The sequence below is a fragment of the Lissotriton vulgaris genome, chromosome 4_1 (genome assembly GCF_964263255.1).
Source record: "Lissotriton vulgaris chromosome 4_1, aLisVul1.2, whole genome shotgun sequence".
Lineage (NCBI taxonomy): Eukaryota > Metazoa > Chordata > Amphibia > Caudata > Salamandridae > Lissotriton > Lissotriton vulgaris.
This window is the reverse complement of record NC_141691.1, coordinates 1,740,520,617-1,740,545,415: the sequence shown is the minus strand read 5'-3', so window position 1 is coordinate 1,740,545,415 and position 24,799 is coordinate 1,740,520,617. Positions and strand designations below refer to the sequence as shown.

At 45.4% G+C, this 24,799-nt stretch overlaps 1 protein-coding gene across 3 annotated transcripts in view; it reads left to right on the top strand.

Annotated features, from left to right (window-relative positions):
- The window catches only part of RIDA (reactive intermediate imine deaminase A), a 124,328-nt gene that overhangs the window by 67,306 nt on the left and 32,223 nt on the right, over window positions 1-24,799 (top strand). Inside the window, exons 1-2 of one of the 3 annotated variants that reach the window (XM_086966041.1) lie at window positions 12,286-12,421; window positions 22,826-22,931. In XM_086966041.1, the coding sequence (XP_086822167.1) occupies window positions 12,357-12,421; window positions 22,826-22,931 (171 nt within the window). In that variant the 5' untranslated portion in view covers window positions 12,286-12,356. Of the gene's footprint in view, window positions 1-12,285; window positions 12,422-13,242; window positions 13,380-22,825; window positions 22,932-24,799 lie in introns of those variants that run through there. The other 2 variants (XM_086966043.1, XM_086966042.1) reach the window with 2 other exon arrangements.

Sequence of the window (24,799 nt, the reverse complement as noted above, 5' to 3'; positions counted from 1 at the left end):
CTGGCAGAGGTCTTTATCGGGGGATGTGAGTAAGCAACGCATGGCACATCTGAACAAATGGAAATCCCGGTTTTCCACGCCAAATTGGAACACCTACGCATCTAATTCATATTGCAAGTTTTTTTTCTGTTCTGATCTTCTTTGTCCCCGTAGTCGGTCCTTGTACGAAAGTTTAATCCTCAAAGCTTCAAAGATATCAAATAGCATTCCAGTTTCAGCTATGTTGTTCCTTTCTCTTTGGAAAAGGAAGAGGGGGCACACCATAGACTCTTGTGTCCTACGTCACCAGTTGATCCATGTCCAGTGTCTTTATTCTAAGACTTGACTCAGTCACAGCATCACCAGTATACCGAGCGCCTGCTTCTTCTCAGTGCAGGTTCCTGTAGCTTCAAAGTTTGGCATTGTATCACTTTTTAGACAACCTAACATGGATCAGCTCCCCTGAAACAATATGTAGTGCCACCTTTCCGCCAGTAGTGGGCAAAATTGGAGAAGAATTCTCATCCAAAAAGCCTTTGAATGATCAGTTAGCACATTAGATTCTTTACCGTCCCCAAGAGGTTTTGACCTGGGAAGGGCGCTGAAGTGCTACTGACATTAGTACTGGATATCCTGAGGAAGAATGAAGATTTTGACAGGTTTGACTTTTTCGTATCTTGCTGCTATCATCACCGGCTCGTGCCCTCTACTAGAATGAAGAGCCTGGCTGCTGCAAATATCAAATGTGGCACTGCAGTGAATTACATATGTGCTGAAGTAGTATTTTCAATCCCTCTTGTGTTTTTTGTTGTTGTTGTTGTTCTTGCAGCTTCCCGGTCACCTGCAGTTACATGCAGAGTCCATCCTTTGTCTCCTGTTTAACTTTTGCAGCCACTCAGTAGCCTCATTGATAAAGTCGCTTGGATGCAACTCCCACATGATCAAACGTCTAGACCAGCATTCAGCCAACAAGGTCACTGATCTCAGTATTTGTCCCTTTGCCAATTATCAATGGATGAGCAACAATATATATATATTTTTTTAAAAAACCTCTTTGTTGAAAGACATGTCACAGCGTCAGTAAAGTCAACAATATTATGGGAATTTTCAATCGTAGCTCCCTGAAATAAAGTAAACGCATGCATTTGCCTAACAGAAATAAAAATACAACTTGTCTCTTCTGCCCCATGCCCCCACACACCCACCCGCTCTCACAGCAGACCAACATGCGCTCAGATTACAGTCGAGTAACTTCAGAAAGGGCACTCTGTAACACAGCCACTTTCGCCAGTTCCTAATGGTTGGAAAGTGGATTATTATTATTATTATTATTATTAACATTTATGGAGCGCACTGTAACCCTGCGGGCATCCTGGAGCTAAGAGAATAACCGCCACAAGAACTGTCAGCTGCACAAGAAAAAGAGAGCCTACCATCCAGCAGATCTACTGCTACTCTCAAGTAGAAACATATTATACCCTAGAGAAGAGCCAGGTCTTGATTGTTTTGCAGAACAGCAGCAGACCATGTGTACTCCTAATGTCTAAGGGAAGGTCATTCCAAAGGCGAGCTGCTGCCACGCTAAAGGCTCTTCCTCCCAGGGTCACCCTCCTTATATTGGGGATTCTAGCACAATTGGCGGTAGAGGAGCGAAGATTCCAGGTAGGCTTGGGCCACTGAAACTTGTCTTGGAGTGGCTTACGGCCCTGTTTCATGGAGTGCTCTAAAAACAATGCACAATGATTTGAACCAGATCCTTCGAGCTACTGGGAGCCAATGTAGATCCACTAGTGCTTGTGTTGTTGATGACCGACAGGGTCGGGAGAGTGCTAACTTAGCTGCTGCCGCCTGGACACTCTGCAATCTGGCAATCGGGTATCCCGGAGATTCCAAAAGCAAGGCATTGCAATAGTCCAGGCGGCTGAGGATTATACTCCTGACTACCGTTGTTCTTGCCTGTACAGGTAGCAGTGGCAGCACCTTCCGAAGACCTCGAATTAAAGAAAAACAGCTTCCCACCTGTTTATTAACGTGGGTCTCCAGATTGAAATTCTTATTAAAACTGACCCCCAGATTACACACCATGTTCACTGGTGTCAGTGTGCCATCTGATGTTAGAGGCCAGAAGTCTATTGGCAGAGTTCGGGTGAACCCCCCCACCCCCCCACCTTGCACTGTAGAATCTCTGTTTTCCCACTATTAAACTGGAGCGAGTTTTCCTTCAGCCATTTCGTCATTTCATGCATACAAGCATGAAAGCAATCCAGTGGTTTCGCCTGGTCCCCATCCAGGGATATCAAAAGCTGCGTATAATCAGCATAATTAATCACGCTGATATTCTGCGCTTTAATGATTCCCAACAAAGTTTGCTTATCGGCATTAAACAGAATGGGGGTGATTGACGAACCCTGCAGTACCCCATGTAAGACTTTAACCAATTCAGATTGGTACGGGGGAAGTGCCACCGACTGCCATCTGTCAGCCACCTAAGCGCTACTCCTTTCACCCCAAAAGTCTCCAGCCTTGAAAGCGAAATGTCATGGTTCACCGTATCGAATGCGGCAGACAGGTCCAGCAGGATTAAAATTGCTGACTGACCCCTGTCCGCCCGCATCCGAAGGTCATCCAACACCACCACCAGAGCTGATTCTGTCCCATGACCCGGTCGAAAACAAAACTGTTCCTCTTCCAGTATGTTATTCGTCTCCAAAAAGTGGGACAAGGTCCTACTGACCAGATGTACCACAATCTGGATCGAGTAGGGCAGGAGGGAAATTGGTCGGTAGTTCTTGTGACAACACGGATCAAGGGTAGGTTTTTTCAGGAGTGGCGTAATAACAGCCTGCTTCCAATTAACAGGCACAATGCCTGTATTGAGGGACTGGCAACATATCTGTCGTAAGATGGGAAAGATCTCTGACCCAAATTCCTTCATTAGCTTGTGGGGCAGAGGATCCAGTGGAGAGCCAGAGGGGACTCCTAAGGCCACTCTAGTGAACTCCTCGTCCGATGGATTTGGAAAATTATCTAGAGAGACCCCAGATGCGGCCAGCTCAACAGCGCCCTTTTCATTTAAGCCTCTTGCCCCTTCTTTCTGAGCTAGCGAGGTGATTTGAGATAGATCTTTCATACTTTCCACAATTTTATTTATTTTATCTTGAAAGAAAAGTGCCAGTACATCGCACAACTCCTGGGAGGGTTTAATTTTAGTATTGGTACACTCAGGGTTGGTCATGCCTTTCACTATTCTAAATATATCCCTAGATTTATTGGAGCTTTTTAGTACAGTGGATGCAAAGTACTCTGCCTTGGCAGTAGTTATTTCTTGTTTATTTTTTATTATTGTGCACCTCCAGCTTATTCTATCTTTTTCCAAATATTCCCTCCTCCACTGTCTTTCAGCAATTTTACACAAGAGCATGAGGCTCCTCAAGCTCTCTGTGTACCAAGGTGCTGACGGATTTCCTCTTTTCTTGATAACTTTGAGTGGGGCAAGCTGATCCAGTTTCTTGGTTAAATGTTCATTAAATGTGGTATAATTCTCTGTAACCTGCTTCTCAGGGTTGAACAGAGCCTCTATATGAAACAGGGGGCCACCAGCTTCTGCCTTTTTCAAAACGCCATTCCAGTCTCGGCCGAAAAATGTCCTGGCCTTTCTATCCCCAGGCCAAATTCTATTCAGACTTTGGACACTAAAAATGATTGGGTGGTGATCTGTCCACCCCACTGGCATGATTTCCCCCATACTGACAAGGCCTTCCTCTGCGAAGATCAAATCTAGAATGTGGCCACCTCTGTGTCTGTTCGGTCACCCATTGCTTCAGGCTCAAATTAGCACAGGATTGAATTATGTTATGAAAAGCTGTATCCATACTTAACATCGCCAAAAACTAATAGTTGAGTGTGTGTAAGTGCCATATTATTAATTACATTAATCAATTCCTGTTGTTGGTGTACATTAATTACCCCTGGTGGTCTATAACAGATCATGCCCGACAAGGCATGACCTGACTCATCCTTAATTGAAAAGCCTAAAACACAGGAGACTTCATCTATGTCCAATATGATGATATTTAGCTCATCCTTGAAGATGATTCCCGTTCCGCCTCCCCAGCCCTGGACATAGGCCTATGCTGGACCTTGTATCTCACTAGACAGGCTGGTTCCAGCTCCAGCTCCAGCTCCATCCCTGCCACAGTCCATGTTTCTGTCAGAAACAGAACGTCAAGGTTGTTGGTCTCTATCAATAATTGTATCTCCATTGAGTGCCTAGGAAGTGATCTGACGTTAAGTAGGCCACAGTCTAGGCCTGCCTTTCTCCCAACCTCAGGTGCTGACTCTGGCATCATAGTATTCAGGACACAATTTTGCAGATCCCCCCTATATATCCGCTCTGTCATATTATCTAGCGGTAATGATGGCAACTTACTACAATAGGAGATAATGAGAGGTAAAGGGGACGAGCATTTTAGGCAAAGACTTGCACCCATTTTAGATCGAAAATTAGGCAGAGCTCGTGGGCAGATTGCCTCTCCCTTTAGTGAATCCATACTAAGGGTATCTCTCGAGTAGCGTATTATTCCTGGTTTGCCTGGGGGGTAAGGTCCAGGGGGACTGGCCCTGAGCCCGGTCCGAGCGTGGACGGGCGCAGACGGGCTTGCCTTTGGCACGCCCGCTGCGCGGCCGGCAAGTTATCTGTTGTTTATACCTATCCCCCCAGGAAGTGACGTGGAAAAAGGGGAGGAGCTATATCCCTCCAGTCAAATTGCCTGAAAAGACCGCTGTGGACCGGGGACCACTAAGCCCTAAGATGCAGTAAGGGTGCGTGAATATAAAAAAAGAAAAAGTGCCCCTTTAAAAACATATTCTCCACATGGATAATTCCACAATTTTAAAACAAACACAGCAGTCTTACTCTTGTGCGCAATAGAACTCTTCGCGGCCAACAGTAGTAGTAGTAGGGGCAAATGTATAAATGCCTCTGGCAATAAGTCCACTAACACAGCATAGGGCTTAGAAAATCATTCCTATGCTCAACCCTTTGTAGCTTGGCTGCGAGCAGGCAGGTTTAACTTCAAAGACCGGTATGCAAAGTATTTAAAAACACCATTTCAGTAAATAATTAAGACCCAATAAACAATAAAAACCCGACACCAATTTATAAAAATAAGAAATATTTATATCTTTAAAATGACACCAAAATGACAAAAGTCCAATGTAGGGAACAAGAGAGATGCATTTTCAAAAATTTTGCAATTTCTTGCACAAAGAAACCTATAGTGCCTTATTGGGACATCTGGTCGCGATAGCCCGGGTCAAAGTTACAGGCCGACAGTGATGGAGCCCTGGGCAGCTACCCCTCACGTTAAGTCTGGGTCAAAGTTTTTACCTTCTGACTTAGAAACTTTTCTGGAGCTTTTCCTCCCGGCATCTCTCGAAGCTCTCAGACAGTCTGGATTCAGTGAGGGTTCGCCGGATTGCCTTGCGATGAGCTCCCACTCTAACGTCTGGAAGTTCGACCTCGAGCGTTCCAGCGGGACAAACCAAGGACACAGGCCGACACGTGTTGGCTTTCGCAGTTGCTTCCGGTTAGCTTTTCTTTGTTCCGATTTAGAAACTTTTACGGAGCTTTTTCTCGCGGGGTCCCTTGATGCTCTTCACCAGACCGGATTCAGTGAGGGTTCGCCCGCCTCGGATTTTGGCTACTCCCTGTCAAACTCTAGAAGTAGGACCTGCAGATCTTTTCAGCGAGACAAACCTGGATGACAGGCCGATTCTCGGTTGAAGGCAGGCAGCTTCGCTGGCCCGGTTGAGTCAGTCCCCTTAAGGAGCTTTTTTCCAAAGTTGCTCTAAAGTTATCCAAACTTCTGGAGAAGTTCCCCAAAGGGTCCCAAAGTGTCTCAAACTCACTCCAAGGATCTGGAAGCTCCAAGATGGTCCTTGAAAGTTGAGGACTTCAGTTCCAACAATCCACTTGGACAAAACCCTTACAAATCCACTGGTAGATCCCCCAGGTTGAGGATTATTGGTGGTGATGTTCCAGGTGAGCTCTGTTAACCTGTAGCTTGCAGGGAGTCCACTCTTTAGTCCTTTTTACAGCAAGATAATCCACAGGCTGTAGTTTCAGATGGTGCAGAAGGTGCAGTCTTCAGAGTGTAGGCCTTAGGAAATGCACATCAAACTTCCAGCATGGCCTTCTTGCTTTCTTAAGTTTCAAGCAGCAGATATGAGGTGCTCTGACCTTCTCAGATACTTATTCAAATGTTTCTGGGTCAAGCAGGAGGTCACTCCTGTCCAATGGGCTGCAAGGTACCACCCAAAGGACCGACCACTTCTGCAGCGAGTGGCACTATTTTGTCCCAGAGTGCACCAATTCTTCCAAATGCATAATGGCTGATTTTCCAGCAGGGAGAGAAGAGCTGTCTAAACACACCCCTAGGATGGCTAATCTCCATAGTCTCTCCCCCTTGCATCTGCTCATTCCTTTCTTAATCCTAGCATCTGGCTGGGGGTCAAAAGAGTGGAGTTGTAAATGACACTGATGCCTTCCCCCTTCCCTTGCAGTCCATTGTTTGACTTCTCTCCCTGCTCTGGCATTCCTGTTCAACAGGACACTGCCCTTCCAGCAGAGCTGGTCAACCCCAGGGGCTCTTTATCACCTCTTCAAAGAAAACTGCCTAATCGACTTAACTCTGACCAATCAGGACAGACCACTGGCCGGCTGCCATGTTAACCTATGTGGCATGGGATCTGCAATGGGAAAAATGACTTGGGCAATTTCTCCAGCACCAGGGCTTACAAAAACATATTTTAGAAGTACGCTACATATATCAACAGGACCCCCACCCCAGGAATACCTAGGGATGTAACAATATTGCAGATCCTCCCTCCACAGTGCTACTACCACCAAAGTCGATTTTGGGCAGCACTTTATCACAATGTGGGGAGTGAAATGTGCAATTTCACTTAACCCAGGGCATATAAAACCCATTTTACAAGGGTCCTCCTTATAAATACCTGATCCCCCACCCGTGCGACACCTAGGGGAGTGCCTGGGGGTACCTAATATGCCCAAAACATTGTAGGTTATTCATTTGTAAGTGCCCCAAAAACCAAAGTTGAGTTTGGGCACAATTTACTTTTTAAAAGCAGTCCTGCAACACAGGGCTACTTTAAAACTGACCTCAGGCTTCAGCAGTGCCCACATGCAAGTGCAGAAAGGGCTGCTGTCTCCTAAACTGCCATGCCCTATTATATACTAGATACTGTTAGCTAGTTTCAATCCGCCCTGCCCTATTATGTACTAGAGCCTTATAGGGTAGGTTATGCCAATTACAGGGGGTACCCCAACACATAGTGTACCCTAGTGTATGTAGGAGTTTTCACTGTATTCTAAATGTGTCTCTTTCAGCATAGCATTGGCCTTGTGCCTGGTTAGGCAGAGCCCAGGGTCAGTCCGAGTCAGTTTCCACCAGTACCAGTCAGCAAAAAGTTGGGGGGTGCCCAGGGCACAGGATGACTTTTCAACACTAATCCTATTCAAACTTGTCTAATGTTGAAAGCCCTAGAGCAGTGGTTCGTAACCTGGGATCCATGAGGCCTATTCAGGGAATCTGCGACTGTTACCAAATTAAATAATAATAAAATTAAAACATTTAAGTTAATAAAGTATATACAAATAAAGAAACAAAATTGAAAATGTGAAAACTTTCTATATTTGATTGAGAATGGAATGTAAGATTTCAATATTTGAGCATTGGTTTGGTGTGCACTTGTTTTTGTATTGTTTAGAAGTTCAAATCATAGAAATTGCTTAAGCCAGTGGTCACCAGCTTCCAATGTGACTCAATGGGGGTCCCGGATTCCGGTAATGGTTACCTGGGGGTCCACAGAAATCAAACTGTGAAGAACCACTGCCGTAGAGGACACATTAACGCCTTTTCGTCTGTAAGAAGTCATCCCCATCTTTTACTCCGGTTTCACCAGCGGTCCTTCCTTCCTTTCCATAGCTATAAGACTTTCCTCAATCAGTTTTTCAGAGTGGCCCCTAAGGTTTTTTCCCAGTTTCTGGCTATTGCCATATGTGCTGTAAACAACAACTGGTATGCTAAACTTCAAATCCCTTTCCCTCATTTTTGCTCACTCCCTTGACTTATTATCCTTTATTATGGTGTATGGGTCACCCAGCAAGGAAAATACCAATATGTCCCTAATAGTTGCCAGGACCTTTTTCCAGTATATACCTGATTTTGGGTCATGACCACAAAGGATGGCCTCATGTCTTATTGTTTCCTTCTACAGGAATAAGGACATTTTGGCGAGGGTAACCCTGGAATGTCTTTGTGCCATCACCACCAGGATTCACTATTTGAATTCTTTTGATCCCCACCTTTCGAACCCTCCCTCCCTCAGTTCCAAGATTTGTGTTAACATGAGTGGAATGTATTCAGCAATATTCTTGTATTCAGCAATATTCTTATCATCAGCCTCTTTAATGATATTTCTAATTCTTATGTTGCCTTGTCAAGCTCGCTTTTTAAGATCCTCACATTTGAGTTGCTTGATTTTGACTTGGGGACCTAAATGCCTGGAGTTTTTCATTGGTGTCCAGTTTTGCTGATGTATTTGATTTCGCTCCTGCCTCAACCCGTCTGCTCGCCTGTTGTTCTACGTCTTGTTGAGTGGGAATGCTTCTGTGAAGCCCCTATACCCGTCCACCAGTTCTTGTTTAAAGACTTCCTCGTCTTCTTTATCAGAATATTGTCACCTTGTGGGTCCATAACAAGCCTTTATGCCTCTATCTTTATGCTGGTATTTTCCAACCTCATACACTCTTCTCAACCCCCAGTGTCTCAGTAGTAACATCCAAGTCCTCAACAGTTTGCTCTGTCTCTTAGGAGGACTGGCTTCTCTTTCTTTGGCATCTAGGTTGAGGAATCCAGATGCAGGTCCTATTAATGGAACACCCAGATGTTGCCAGCATGGTTCCTTAAGCCTGGAGCATCCACTTAAAATGAAGACTCTATATTCAGGCAAAGTCCACTTTGCCACTCTACAAAATCAGTCTTGGTCCTGCTACCATAGAAACAGTCCAGCCCAGCCTCCCAGGCCAGGTCTGTGAACAAGAACACATGCAATCTCAGACCGGTTGCGCCCTTCCTCAGTGACATAAGTGAGGGGAAGTATGAATCCTGTAGCACAGTAAGCATGAGGCCCTGTGGATAGGTTGCAAGGTTCTAGAAGATCCATGAAGGGAGGCTTTTTTTAGCAAATACATTTACTGCCACAAAGAGGACTTGCCAGTGTCTTGTTGATTTGTAGGCTGCTAGGCAAGTGCTTGAGCACCTCTTGTTGAGATGCTCATTTTTGAGTGCCTTTCGTGTCTAGTGTTTAATTGGGTTGCATTGTGTAGAGTGCTCCTTTTCGAACCTTTTATGACCTTTCTTGATTGAAAGCTGTAAGGTTTGAATGCTTGTTGGATGCCCCTAGAATGGTGTGTTTTGCACAACTGCAGTCCAATTTTAAGTGGGAATTGGTTCCCTCTAATATGTTTTAATGTAAATTTGGTAAAAATGAAAGCTAAAACACAGTAAACCATTCTTGAGTTAAGGTAGTAGCTGTGCAGGCTAATTATGACCGGAGAGAGCGATTATTTACTGTATGGAATGCCCTTTAAATGTGGCAACATGACAATGAAAAATGAGTTCCATCGTTAACTTCTGACCTAAAGCACAGTGGGATAACAGGACAAACAAGCTCTGGCTAATATTTAACTAGTGTCCTCCTCAATTCACGGCTACCTTCCAGGTTTTGACTGTTCTTTAACTTCTCTTTTACTACACTGCATAGAATGGACACCTAAATTTGAGTCCTTTGAAAGATGGTGGTGTGAATATGAGTTTACAGCATTGGATTGGCACTACACATAGACTAATAGTTTTACTTTAGTTTGTGTCTTTTTGACAAAAAAAGCGTGCATTATTTTCACCCATCTGGTTTTTTTTTGGCACCGAGGTGGTGTTTGAATGTCATTTGTGTGTTGCATTAGTGTAGGATGGCAGTGTTTCCATGATGCCTTTCTTACGTTTCTCCTGTATTATTGCCTGCATGCACATTTGTATTCTGTGTTATGCAGAGTTATTGCAGTGTAGGCCACCTGTGTTTATATGACTTTTTTGTTGTTGATTTTATGCTTGTATTTTTTTGTGTAATGACTGGAAAGATTGTTCGGTAGTTGCAAGGGAGCGTTTGATCTTGGGCCACTTCATGTACAGTGACACGATCTGTTCAAACCATAGTTAGTTCTATGGTTCCAAGGTGTGGGTCTCTTGCCATTTCTACAATGTTCTATTGTTTTATGTAGTTGCTTGCTGTGTCTAGTCTGGTCAGATTTTTAGTTCTCGCCTAGACAGCACATACACTGTCTCTTGCAAACCTTTTGGTTTCTAACAGTGAGCTTAGAGGCTGGTCATTGCTTACCATTGGTTGGATTCATTTTCGCTCCCATTTGCTTACTTTTTATTGGTGAGCTGCCTTTGGCTTCTTTCCTCTTCGTGTGTTTGTCCCACCCCTGGAACATGGATGCATTCTTTGTGTCCTTATACTGCTCATTTTTTTCTGCTCATTTTTTTAGGTGCTCATTTGTTCTTTGTATGTAGGCCCTCGGCCAGAGGGTGTCTTTTTCATCCAACTCCCTTGTGTACTTTTCACCCCTCTGTGTACACCTCTCCTTCTGTGTGTTGCTTGTCCCACCTGACCTCCCTTCCTCCCTTGGCTGTTTTGCTTTCCTCGCTCCCTTCTTTGTCCGTGTTGGTGCTTGCCCCCAATGTCCTTATTGGTGCTTGCCCCCAACGTCCAGGTTGCTGCTTGCACCCATCCGCCCACCCTCCCTCGTCTGTGTTCCTTGTTGTCCACCACCTGCTTAAGGGGAAAAAAAGATTAGAATGTGGATACACTGCTGGCCAGCATATCTACTGAAAGAAGAGATCCTCACCTCTTGAGTGTGTACTATAAAATAAATTCAAATCATTGTAAAACACTGCCAGCGATACCAACTTCTGTCTTACATTAGATCAGATTGGAATAGTCGACCGTAGTGAGCTGAGCCGAAGTTCTTCTGTGGCTGATAAATAGTACAGCAGTTCAGTCCCTGTTTTGGGGAAAATCTGGATTGCCATTCATCTAGGATAAGATTTTCTTACAAAAAATGTAAAGTTGCTTTTTTTGGCGAATTTCCAAGAGTATTGAAATTGTTTGGCTAGTAATTAGGACGTCCACTGAGTCCAAATAGTGTTTTTTTAATAAGAGGAAGACTGCTCTCTTTTTCCAGGTTGAGAAAAATACACAAATAGATGATAATAGCAGAAAACTTTTTTTAATTGAGGCGCGTGGGATGAGTTTAATATCTTCCAGGTGCACTCTGGACACGGTTTTAGAGTGAATCCTAAGTTTAGTGGTTTTAAATAAGATATGCTGTTATTTTTAGAACGCAGTATTGACATCAAAGGTGCCTGTTTGAGTGTCATTTCACCATGAAGTTTGAAATTCAACATTATTGGCTGATTTTATTACAGCGTAGTCCCTTGTTCAGGTGTGTGGTTCAGCAGTTAAGGTGACCGGTTTGAGAGCAGTGCCAGGCCGCACCCGCTCCTATCCACTGTCCTCTCGACCATTGTGGGTTGGACTAGCTCCACTCCTGACCACTGCCCAGTATCCCAGTGACCTCCCTAGGTAGGGTTGACTCAATCCAGGGTCCACCCATAAACCACAGCCCAGTCCTCGTGACTTATGCTGTATGTATGGTTTCAAACCATGAGGGACAGACCCTCAGTTCCTGGTGGCAGGGCCAAGCCCCAGGGGATCCTATATGTAGGCGACCCGGGAGTGATAGAAGACCATCGGTGAATGTAGTCCACTGAGATGCCATCTAGCAGTAATCGTAAGAGGGAGTATGTCACTGCAGCGAGAGATGGAGGGAGTAAAAGGTGAAGCAGCAAGAGTGAGGCAAAGGGGCAGGTGTCCTGGCCCGCTTAGGGGTAGTCTCACTTCTGATTAACGGCGCACGATATTCTCCCTTCTATGAAACTGTAGATCGAGGGAGTGACTTTGAAATAGTGGAGACGCGCCCCCAGGATGTGCTGCCTTGACTATGTAGAGCACGAGTGTTCCTGCAGAAAAATGTTTACAGACACCAGTGATCCTTATTGCATGGGAAGCACCATTACAGAGATGCACGTGGGGGGGGGGGTAGGTTTTAGGGGAAGGGGCGTGGCTAGGTTAATTTTTAACCCACCCAGTGTGCGCACCAGCTTAAAGGTTACCGCCAAGCTTTAAACATCCATTTTTCAGAGTAAGTTTGAAGACGTCCGCGACCAACCATGACTAGCACGTTGAGGAGAATTATCTACACCCAGAAAGCACCTGTTATGAAAGGCATTTACAGGTACTGGGTACACTTTTATTGTGAAGGCATGTGTGGGTAATGACCCCTTAGTTGAAGCTTTGGTGAGAGTTGTCTTATCAGATTTAACATCTTGACTATTATTACAACTGTTTTCCCCTCCGTGTACCTAAAGTAATGATTAATACATTGGACTATGGGATGATCGGCATTGCTAAAGATTAATAATTGACCAGTTGGTTTTATAATCCTGAATTTTATACTCGGCAAAAGTGATCCTACTGCAAAGAACGCATAATATGCATAGGTATACGTTTCTATATTTCATTTTTCTTTATTTATTTTTGAAGGAATACCTTCACTCAGGACATCTGCACCTTCAGCTTTTTAATTCATTCTCTGTCGGAGATCCTGGTTAGCAAGCTGCCAGCGTTTTGGTGGTTTTTTTTTTTTGCTGCTTGCAGTTAGTTCCAGTATGGGAGTTTTTGGACATTGAACTGTGACCAGACGAATACATTATTAAGTTTCTACTGGCCAAACGAGAGCCTACCGCACTCGAGGAGCACTGTAGACATACTTTTTTGTTAATTCTTGCATTGGAAACTAATCCCTAAATGCAAATGGATTTTATTCACGGTCGTCCTGCACCCGTACTCATTTGCATACATGCCTTCATTAGCTACAGTGAGCATTGTCGTGTTCTCATTGACCTCTGCCTTGCGGTAGCTCATGTTTTGAAATGCTGCATGTCGCCGCCCGCTTCCTTTTATGGGAGTACCGTGCGTTACGCAGCCAAAATTAACCGGCTCACATTCTTTTTGCAACATACCTGTTGCAGGCCCTGGATTCGGTATCTCCGAGGTCAAGGTCCCTGACGCGGTGACCTTTGTACCAGGAATGCTGGGGGCGTTGTCGCGTGCTACCGAATCCACAGACCAGTGGACATGCTGCGAGAAAGCTGTAGTACAGCCAGGCGGTTTATTTCTCCACATCATGAATAGTTTGTAATTAGAATATTCTGTTCCGCTTTAATGTGAATGCACTGTGCCTCGTGTAATAACGTGGAAAATGTGCTTTTTCTAATGTTTGTACATCATAGATTTTAGTTCATGTTTTATTTAGGGCTGGCTAGAACTAGAACTCCTGTAATCAAAAAAGAGTATAGATAGCTAGCTGGATAGCTAGATGGATAGATCTATTTGGGCCCAGCCCCAGAGTTGATCTTCCTACTTGCTCTTTACGGGCATTTGGTTGCACGCAGTTGTGCTGGTTCTGGTATGAAGTAGTGTGGCTCACTGGTTAGAGGCGGCAGACCCGAGAGCAGAGGACGGCCCGGGACCAGCAGGCAGGTTTCTGGACCAGGGTCGGCGGACTCGATAATTCTCTCGCCTCGGTGCCCACTCTGATCAGCGATCACACTCGGCAACTCTGGGCATTAGCTTGCCTCATCTTCACTAACGGCCCCACCAGACCGCCGGGGATGCCTGGTCTCACCCTGGAGATACCCATTAAGGGACCATCTCTCAGGGAAGCCAGGAAGGGTTTCGCAGCGGTCGAAGCGCCTTGGGACCCTACGGGTAAGTAGTGCGCTATATAAATGCCTATACATTTACATTTACATTTACATTTACAGGTCATGGACAGTGGAGTGCACTGCACCACCCTAAAGAACCGCTAAAAATCTGATATTTGAAGTGACTATAAATAGCAAAAATCTCTGAATAATATTAAGCGCAATAAGGAAAACCACTTATTTTGTTGGCTTTGCAAGTTTGTCCTTAGTTTAATGACCGTAGGTTTCTGGCCTCCTGGAGGTGCCATAAGATCTCAGCTTTACTGTTGCTGTGGTTCCAACTTTCTGTCAGTGTGTGGGCCTCAGTGTAATGTCTGCAGGGTTCTGGCCAGCTGTGAGGTACTGTATTCGTCAGTTTTAATGACGTTGGAGTTTTGGCAAGTGCCTTAATACCTTAGTTTTAGTGCCACTGTGGTTCTACCTTGCTATCAGTGTGAGGGCCCCCGTTGTAATGTCGTGTAAACAAACCACAGGAGGATACCCATAGACCCAGTTGAGACCTGGGTTATTAGTATATATACCAAATAACAACTTTTCAACAGGTAATGATAAGACAATTTCAGAAAGCATGCACAATAGTTGCATGAAGGAGACGGGGCGGCAATAATGGTTACTGCAACAAATGCACAGAGCAGTGTATATTTGAAATAAGGTGAACAAAATCAATGGTGGCACAATATGTAACCTTTACAAACTTGTGCACACTGGTGCTCGTGAAAAAACTAGGTGAGCGGCACAGGTGACAAGTGGGACAGCGAAGAAAACGGCACAAAGGAAATATTAATGACAATATACACATACTGTCTAGTGGTTCAAATTCATTTACAAGAATATTAGAGGAGATAGGTAATTTGCTGAACCACAGAGGTTGCGCCAAAAAATGCGCTGGGACATCAACGGCATTTCGACCTGTAATTAGTTCAGGTCATTTTCAGGACTAGGTTACGGATATTTAAAGTGCTGCGTAGATGTAGGGAGGAGACTGCCACAAAGCGATCAATAATAGCATCCTGATATCGGTGTGCAAGAGTAAAAGAGCACAACGCCTGTGGCAGTGCCCACAAAGGGAACGGAAGGGGCCGTTCAATTAGTGACCCAAATGTTTGGCGAGTGCAGGCTTGGAGGAGTCTTCAAGTGACCCGGCAGGTAAGCGAAGGAATCAAGTTAGGAAGGCAACAGAGACTGGAAACAGACCTGGAAGACATGGGAGCGAACCAGTTGGGAGGGCAACATTGGGTATGAACCAGCGTCGAGGGGAGGACGTCCAGTACCGGAAACTGTTGAGTAGTCTTGGACTCATGCCGAAAAGCTGAGGCAACCGGAGGATCCCACCACCATTGGCCAACCTCCTTAGACTGACCTCCCGATACCTACTCAATAGTTTCCGGTACCGGACGTCCTCCCCAAAATTCTGTGTAGTAGAGGGCAGAGATGTGTGAAGAGGTGCATTATGTGTACCTCAGCAGGTTAATTATGGTGTAATAAGTCAGTAGGTTAGAATTCTGCTTCTAGACTGACCAAGAAAGAGATCATGAACTAAGCTGTTTTTCCTGCTGGGAGGGAGTGGTGGTGCTAGTGCTTAATTTGAACCGGTGGTTTCTGACGGTTGGTATCTATACTTTATTGTCAACTCCAAACACATGATTCTTCTAAATACAATGCCTATTTTGCCATTGTGAATGACATGACGATGATGTGAAATTAATAAATGCCGTAAAGTTTGCATTTATTAATGCGCCTGCTTTTATAATGGCCTGCCACCTGGTGTCACTGTTTATTTATTTAGAGACAAGTACAACAAGTTATTTGTCAATTCAATATACCTTAACCCCTTCGCTGCTGATGACGAGCTGAGCTCGTCATCAGCCACGGTGGTCGTGTGCGGATGACGAGCTGAGCTCGTCATGTAAAGCTGCTTTTCGTAATTTGCCGCACACAGCGGGAAAAGCCGCCGCAGCGATGCGGTTAAAGATGACTAATACCTGCCCCAAGCCATTCTTATAACTTTGGTATGCTGGAATAATCAGAATTGCCACACTTGAAAGAGTGTAATTGTAGTTGTGTTGGTTCTGTCATTGGCAGCACTGACATGGGCAATGAGAGGTGCAAGCTGCATTTTTTTCACAAATTAACCCCTTCGGTGCACATGACGGAATGGTTTGCTCATGACGGAACCATTCCATCATGAGGACAGGGCCTCTAAATCCCTCTGCTGCAAACAGCAGAGGGATTTCCATTTTTGGGGGGGCTCGGGAGGTGGGGTAAGAGCTTCCCCAACCTCAGAGGCCCTTTAATGATTTTCAATGTAATGACGATGGCGCACTGTCGTCATTACATTGATAACGAAACTGAAACTTAGTTTCAGTTTCAATGTTTCGGTGCTCATGGGGCTATCTCAGCCCCCCCGCCCCCCTCCCGAGCACCGAAACACTTGGGAGAGGTATCATTGTAAAGGGGAGAATCTCCCCCCCCCCCTTTCCAGTGGTACCCTTCCCCTAGTGGAGGAGGGCGATCCCCAAGCAGGGATTCACCCACTAGCCACCAGGGATGGGGGAGCGGCCCCTTGGGCAAGGGCCTTTGCTCCCCCCATTACATTTTGCTAGATAGCCTTTCTACCTCCCCTGGGGGGCAGAAGGGGCAGTAGCCTCCAATCTGCCCACACCCCCCCACCCCCCACACCCGGGCGGCGGAAAGCACCATAGACGCCAGGGCTTTTTATTTACAGGCCAGGGGTGGGAGTTGCCCAGAATGGAGAAGTGTGGCTCACTGGTTAGAGCAGGCAGACCCTGAAGCAGAGGTCAGACCCGGACCAGGGTTCAATTCCCGACGCGGCAGGGTCTTGAGCTCAAATGTCCACGGACTCGATAATTCTCGCTTCGGTGCCTGACCTAATCATGGGTTCACACTCTGCAACTCTGGGCATTAAGCTTGCTTAATCTCCACAACGGCCCCCCGCGGCGGGATGCCTGGCTTTCACCTTGGGGATGCCCTGTAGGGGCTATCTCACAGGGAAAAGCCAGGACGGGTTCCCAAGGCAAGCGCTTAGAGACCCCTGGGTGATAAGCGCTATATAAATCCAATATACAATACAATACAATACAATGGCCATGCCTAAGCCCTCACCCTAACCCCCCCCAAAGAATGCATACGACTTTCTGCCACCTCCACCCCCCCCCAGGAGGCAGATGGGGGCAATAGCCCCTGATCTGCCCCCCGGCGGACAGAAAACCCGAAAACCCACTAGGCACGAGGGATTTGTTATTTTTATACGTAGGGGTGTGGGCTGCCCAGAATGGGCATGCCAATGCCCCACCTCCAATAAATTACCAGCCTTTCTGATCCCCCCGGAGGCAGATGGGGCAATTACCATTATCTTCCCCCTCAGGGTGGCAGAAAGCCCACTAGGCACCAGGAAAAAAAATCAAAATTCAGGGGTGGGGGCTGCCCAGAATGGGTATGCCAAGGCCCCCCCCCCCCAAAATGCCACGGTCTTTCTGCCCCCCTCTCCCCCCCCCCCCAGGAGTCAGATAAGGCAGTTGGCCCTGATCTCCCCCCCCCCCCCCCGCCCCCACACGGGGTGGGAGGGCAGAGAGCCCACGGGGCACCAGCAATTATGCTGAATTGTATATACAAAGGGGTGTGGGCTTCCCATAATGATCATCCCAATGTCCCCACCCACCCAAACAAATTAGCCACAGTCTGTCTGCCTCCCTTGAGGGCATCTCTGGGCAATAGCCCCGATATCCCCCCTTCCCAGGGCGGCACAGACTTTTTTCAGAATGTGCCTGCCTGTGGATTTTGGGTCTTAGCGCAGCTGGCATTCAAGGAAACCTAGCAAACCTTTTCATTTTTTAAAACAAGACACCCAGGCGAATCCAGGATATGGTGACTTGTGTGGCTCTCACTGGGCTCTATTACCCAGAATCCCTTGCAGACCTCAAACTTTGAAAACAAAAAAAACATATTCCTCTCATTTCTGTGATGGAAAGTTCTGGAATCTGTGCAGATCCACAAACTTCCACTCACCCTGCCTTCCCCAAAGTCTTTGGATAAAAATTATACCTCACTTGTGTGGGTAGGCCTACTGCCCGCAGCAGGAAACGGACCAAAACACAACGTGGACACACCACATTTTTACTGTGAAAACTGACCCTTTCTTGGCAAAGGCCCTAGCTATAGGTTTTGAAACCTTGCTCTGCCGACACCTAAAGAAACCTAGCAAACCTATTCATGTTTGAAAACCAGACACCCAGGGGAATCCAGGATGGAGTGACCTGTGTGGCTCTCACCAGATTCTCTTACCCAGAATCCCTTGCAAACCTCAAACTTTGTGGGGGGAAAACACATTTTCCTCACATTTCTATGATGGAAAGTTCTGTAATCTGCGTGGATCCACAAAATTCCACCAACCCCGCATTTCCCAAAGTCTTCCGATAAAAATGATACCTCACTTGTGTGGGTGGGTCAAGTACCCGCAACAGGTAAGGGCCCAAAACGTATTGTGGAGACATCAAAATTACCTATCACAAAACGACCTGCTTTTGCCGGGTGGGGGGGCATCTGGGTTTATGGCACCGGGCCCAACGGCCATCTAGGGAATCCTACCAAACCCACACATTTCTGAAAACTAGACATCCTGGGGAGTCCAGGGAGGTATGGCTTGCTTAGATCTCCCAATGTTTCCCTACCTAGAATCCTCTGCAAACCACAAATGTTGCTGAAAAAAATCAAATTTTCCTCACTTTTCTGTGTGGGAATGTTGTGGGATCACCGGGCTGAGATAAATTTCCTACCACGCATCTTTCACCCAGGTCGCGTGATAAAAGGGGTACCTCACTTGTGTGGGTGGGTCAAGTACCCGCGACAGGCAAGGGCCCAAAACTTGATGTGGAGACTTCAAAATTACCTATCAAAAAACAACCTGGTTTTGCGGGGGGGGGGTACCTGGGTTTTTGGTCCCGGGCTCACGGCTCACGGCCATCTAGGGAAAAATACCCAACCCACACATTTCTGAAAACTAAACACCCTGGGTAGTCCAGTGAGGTATGGCTTGCGTGGATCACCCAGCGTTTACCTACCCAGAATCCCCTGCCAACCTCAAATTTAGCTGAAAAAAATCACCTTTCCCCTATATGTTGGTGTGGGATCACCGTGCCGGCACAAATGCCCTACCACCCAGCGTTATCCTTGTTCTCCCTTGTTCTCACTTGTGTGGGTGGGTCAAAGGCCTGTGACTGGGAAGAGTCAAAAACATAGGGATCAAAGGTATAGCACCACCAGTTCTAAGCGCTACATAAAAAAAAAATGTTTTTAGCTGATTCTGCATTGGACAGCCACACAAGTGAAGTATCATTTTACTCAGGAGATCAAGGAGAACGCTAGGTGGTAGGACATTTGTGCCAACACAGTGATCCCACACAAAAATGTGTGGAAAAAGCGATTTCTTCAGCTAAATTTGAGGTTTGCAGGGGATTCTGGGTAGGGAAACGTTAGCCATACCTCACTGGACTCCCCAGGTGTGTAGTCTACAGAAATCTGTGAGTTTGGTAGGTTTCCCTACATGGCTGTCAAACCCGGGACAAAAAACTCATGTGACTCCCCCTTGCAAAACCAGGTCATTTTCGGATACATGGGGAGCATCTGCGTTTTTGGATCCGGGATCAGCAGCCATCTAGGGAACCCTATCAAATCCACACATTTCTGAAAACTAGAGACACAGGGCAGTCCAGGGAGGTATGGCTTGCATGGGTTCCCTAATGTTTCACTACCCACAATCCCCTGTAAACCTCAAATTTAGCTGAAAAAATCACATTTATCTCAAATTTCTGTGTGGAAAAGTTGTGGGATCACTGAACTGGCATATTTCCTGCAACCCAGCGTTCCCCCAAGTCTCCGGATAAAAATGGTACCTCACTCACATGGGTGGGTCAAGTACCCGCGACAGGCAAGGGCCCAAAATGTATTGAGGAGACATCAAAATGACCTATCACAAAACAACCTGGTTTTGCGAGTGGTGGGTCACCTGGATTTTTGACCCCGGGCTCGGCGGCATTCTTGGGAAACTGCCACACCAACACATTTCTGAAAACTAGACACGCAGGGGAGTCAAGCGAGGTACGGCTTGCGTGGACCCCTCAATGTTTTCTTACCCAGAATCCCCTGCAAACCTCAAATCTAGCTGCAAAAAACAACCACATTTTCCACGTATTATTGTGTGGAATCACCATGCTGGCACAAATGTCCTGCCCCACAGCATTTCCCCTCAGTCTCCCGAGTAAAATGATCCCTCACTTGTGTGAGTGGGGCTCGGACCTGTGACTGGGAAGAGCCAAAAACATAAGGATTAAGGGTATAGCACAGATAATTTTAAGTGCTACATTTAAAAAAAAAAAGTTTTTAGCCAATTCTGCATTGGACACCCACACAAGTCTGTGTCATGGTTCAATATTGTTCATTGAGACTTGCGTGAACTAGTGCACTTTTCTGGACCCATCCAAGGAAAATGACTAGGTTAAAGTTTAGGGAACAGACGTACACAGCTTATTCCAGATCTTCTATCTTTTCCATGTTTAGCACTCATGCTGCCAATAAGCCGGTGTCTAAGCACTCCCATTTTAGGCAGGGTAAGGTAACTGAGGTACAGTGTTAGAGGTCACTACCTGCACACTGTTCAACATAAGTTTAGTTCCTCTCTCTTAAAGCTTGGATGCTGAATGCAGATGTTTGCAATTATCTATTCAACCTCCCAGAACTCATTTACTCCAGGATCCTCAGGCTTTGAGTGGTCCGCTGAAAACTATGCATCTGCCCAGGTTCTCTAACAAAGGAACTTCTCTTTCATCTGATGAGAGAAACTGCTCTAACCCTCCGGCACTGGTAGAGGGGCAGTGGTGCTGATGTGGATCCATCTGTCACGCCACTGCTTGGTATCACTCTCCCTGCCACATGTAAACTATGTGCCAACTATTGACATCTTTCATGCTTAGGATCTTGTTTCGTGGACTTTATTTAGTCTGCATGCCTAACCGAAGAATCCCTAAACTCATTTACCATACCAAAGACGCTGCCCTCATCACTTCAAATTTGTGAAATGCCTTCCCTTAACCAAAGAGCTTTATTCACTTTCCTGAACGTTGGATGATAGGGATGTTTCTGTCTCATTCCTCAAAGAATGCCGGAAGCCTCACCATCGATATCTTGGGAATAAACGTGTAGCTGTACATGGTGTCACACTGTTTGGATGTCCTGATCCTGACCTTCTCTGTTTACGTTCCTACGAGTGTTTCTTTCTAGTTAATGCATGTCAGGGTATTGGGAATGAATAATCTAGAGTAGGATTCCAGCTGCTAGATTCACATGCATCTGGTGATGATTCATGGGAGCCAAACATTTTGATCTTTGGATCACAAGATTGGTCCTGGGCCCTTTCCCCACAATAGCAGACCTCTCAGATGGTCACTCAGGGTTTGCGAGCCCAAACAAGCTTGTTCCACATGGGCTAAACCAGAGTAAATTGGGCACTGCAGGTCGCTCACATATTTGATCTATTCATTATTACATTATTGAACGACTTCCATAGTGTCAATAGAGGTCTTAATTAGATAAAAGTATTCATATATTTACTTCCTGATGCTGCAACTGTGAAAGACAACATTTGTTTTCCTCTACAGTGATTTCTCTTGCAAAGTAGCTTCTTCCTTGGCCGGGCTCATATGATAGGAGTGGAAGGGCAGACACAGATCTGCCACCTCTCCTGAGACCTGTTGGACATGGTGGAATAGCAAAGCACTATTTTGCTTCCCGTTTGGCAGGTGACATTGTGCCAGCACCACCCGACCTCTCCCTTGATCGGGTGGTGATGGTCTTGCGGGTCTGAACAGACTGGGGACAAGAATGGATCTTTGTTCGGCTTGCAGCTGCTCTTGGAGTCACTTCCAGGACACCTCCTGCTATTGGCTCTCACATGGAGAGGCGAGCTCAAGCCATGGTAAGGAGGTGAGGGAAGGCCAGAAGAGGGTAAGCAGGGGAAGGGAATGCCACATTATTTGAAATGTTTAGGATGACTTAGAGGCTGAGAGGGTGGTCCAGCGGCATGTAAATCTTTATTAATATGGGGAAGTGGGTGGAAGCTTTAGGCAAGTGATGAAGCTCAGACTGTATTTTGTATTGGTTCTCCTATGACACTCCTTTCACAGTACAGTGATTCATGGGTCCAGCTTATGATGAGGTGTCCATGTAGGGATACACACAATTCCATTGTAGAAGGGGTATGTATCGATTATGGATAGTTTTCCACAGTGTTCCAAGTAAATTCTTAGACTACTGAAACTTCATTCTCATTTGTATTGATGCTACTTGGGACAATCCGGTGGAAAATAATGCTTTTATTAATGCATACCCATGTGTAGGTTTGTCTTTTCTACAACTCTGTACCCATTTCATCTCTATTTCGGTTAAAGTTATTTCCCCTCAATTAGATAAAAATAACCCTTTAGTACAATACGTCTATGAGAATTCCAGTCACTTGTGCAGACAAGCCAATTCTTCTCCAAAGAGGAAATGCTTCACTCGTTCATACAGCAGGGCACTGTTTAAATGTTTGTGGTTACAAGGATAGTGTAATACACAAGTATTTGTGGCCTGATTCCTGTGGGCTTGCTTGCCTTCATTTTTCAAGGGGGATGATAGGTCAATTCTAGTTCATATTGGGTATTAAAATGTATTTCTCAATGCCACCAGACTTTTGATTTAAATATTAAATGCTTTCAACTAATTTATTAGACCACCCTGAAGCACATTAAATTGTAGTCAATGCTGCTATTTATGGAAATAATTTCAAACCATGCATTATTGAATTGTTGTTGTCTTCTCAGCCAAGCAGTGGTCGTAGACCGGACTATGTATATCGCTGGACAAGTTGGTCTGGATCCGGCAACAGGACAGCTTGTAGATGGTGGAGTACTAGCACAAACCAAACAGGTAAGAACTCTCATAATATATTTCCATTCTTTTGGTTACTTCATATTGTGACCTAAATTTTGTCCTAAGGATGATTTAAAGTACATTCGAACAGCCTGCGAGAACACTTTTTAAGCGATCTGGGGCTTTCCAAGTGAGAGCCTTTGGTTGGTAGGGATAGATGAAGTACGTTAAATATTACTTATGTGATTGGTTCTTTGTGTAGCTCCACTGAGTGCCTGTTAACAGACTCTCAAGTTGGCAACCAATACTTTGTTGTACCAGACAGCTTAACCTGCAACACGTTATACGTTTAAACATCGATTGACTAACCAAACTCTGTGTAATTGCTCCCTGCTGATCAGCACTGATGTACAAATAGGGGCAGTATTCTCAAACTCATCGACGCTCTTCCCAACCTCCGCCATCTAGGTAGAAAGGACCTTGTCAAGCTCCCAAGAAAAGGAGACTGTCCAGTGAGGCAGTAACTAAATCCTAGAGACTCGATCTCACTTCTTGAATAGGGAATACAAACTATGAAGGGTCAGATTGAGCAGTATCCCCTTGACCTTAGTCTAATCAGCCCAGAACAACCACAACACTTCTAATGGCTGCTTTAGTATCCAGCCCACACTCCTGGGCACAAGAGGCCCGAGGCGTATTGACACTGAAGGATTAAAACTAGTAAACAAGTACGACACAGTGGGAGGATATAGCAGTAACTGGGACTACGAGCAGAGGCACCATGAGGAGTAGTCATGGTGAACCCCTGTATTAGTGAAGTGTACCTGAATGAACCCATAAACTGGCATCTCACAAGCCCAATGCCTGGCTATAGATGGAGAACCATCTGCTTTTGGGACATCAGCAGAGCTCGGAAAATATAGTCCGACACTGTACTTTTGAGTTATATTCGATCCCATACCATTATGTGCTTGCAAGAGGCATAAGCCACACAACTACTCACTCATTGGCTGAGTATGATGAACTTGCCATACCTGCAAGATCAAAACAAAAACTGTATAACGCCTCTGGGGGACTTTCTATTTCCATTAGTAATTGCCGTAAATGTAGCATTATGAAATTAGTCGGTCACCTGTTGGCAGTTCAGATAGAACTGTTTTCTGCATTTGGCCAAGAAAGTAGGTATTTTCTTTTACATAATATCTATGAAAACCCTTCATTGGCTATTAAAAATAGAGTTGGTTTGCATTCTACAATATCTAGCTAGTAGACTAAAAGTAGAGCGTGGAGGCACTCTTATTGTGGTCACTGGCAGTTTTAATTTAAATCTTCTCAGCAATGAAAATGCAGAATGTCCTTTCCCAAGATAACATGTTGTGGGGTATTCCTGTGTGTATTCTCACGTACCAGGAATGGGACAAATTAGCAGCAGATTTGATATATATTCTCTGCCAAGTTTAGGCTTGTGTATATTAAATGGCCGCTTTGCCGAAGAGTAACCCCCTTGTTACTCACGTATTTCATCTCACAGGCGTGCCTTGCTGGACAATACTTTGTCAGAAAGGAGCATTATTACTATAGCTGAATTTGAACTATTCCCAATGACCACTATTGACCACTTTCCTCAATGGATAGCCTCTAATTGTGACCCCTCCCATTATGAGTTGGTAATTTTGACGGGGTCCATGTCGGGCCTTGAGAAACTGAAAAATAGTAAAATGGTCCATAGCAAAAAGGAAGCTTCTGTTAATATGATAGAACTCGTTGAAGCCTGCCATTAATTAAAGTGAAAAAATGTCTTCTTCGCTTTGAGTCAGGGGGTCGCCCTGTCTTGTGGCTGCATTCCAATCCCATTCTTCTTAAAACTTATCCTTCCATAGGCTTTCAACCGAGAACTGTAAGAGGTCTTAATATGACACTAAGGA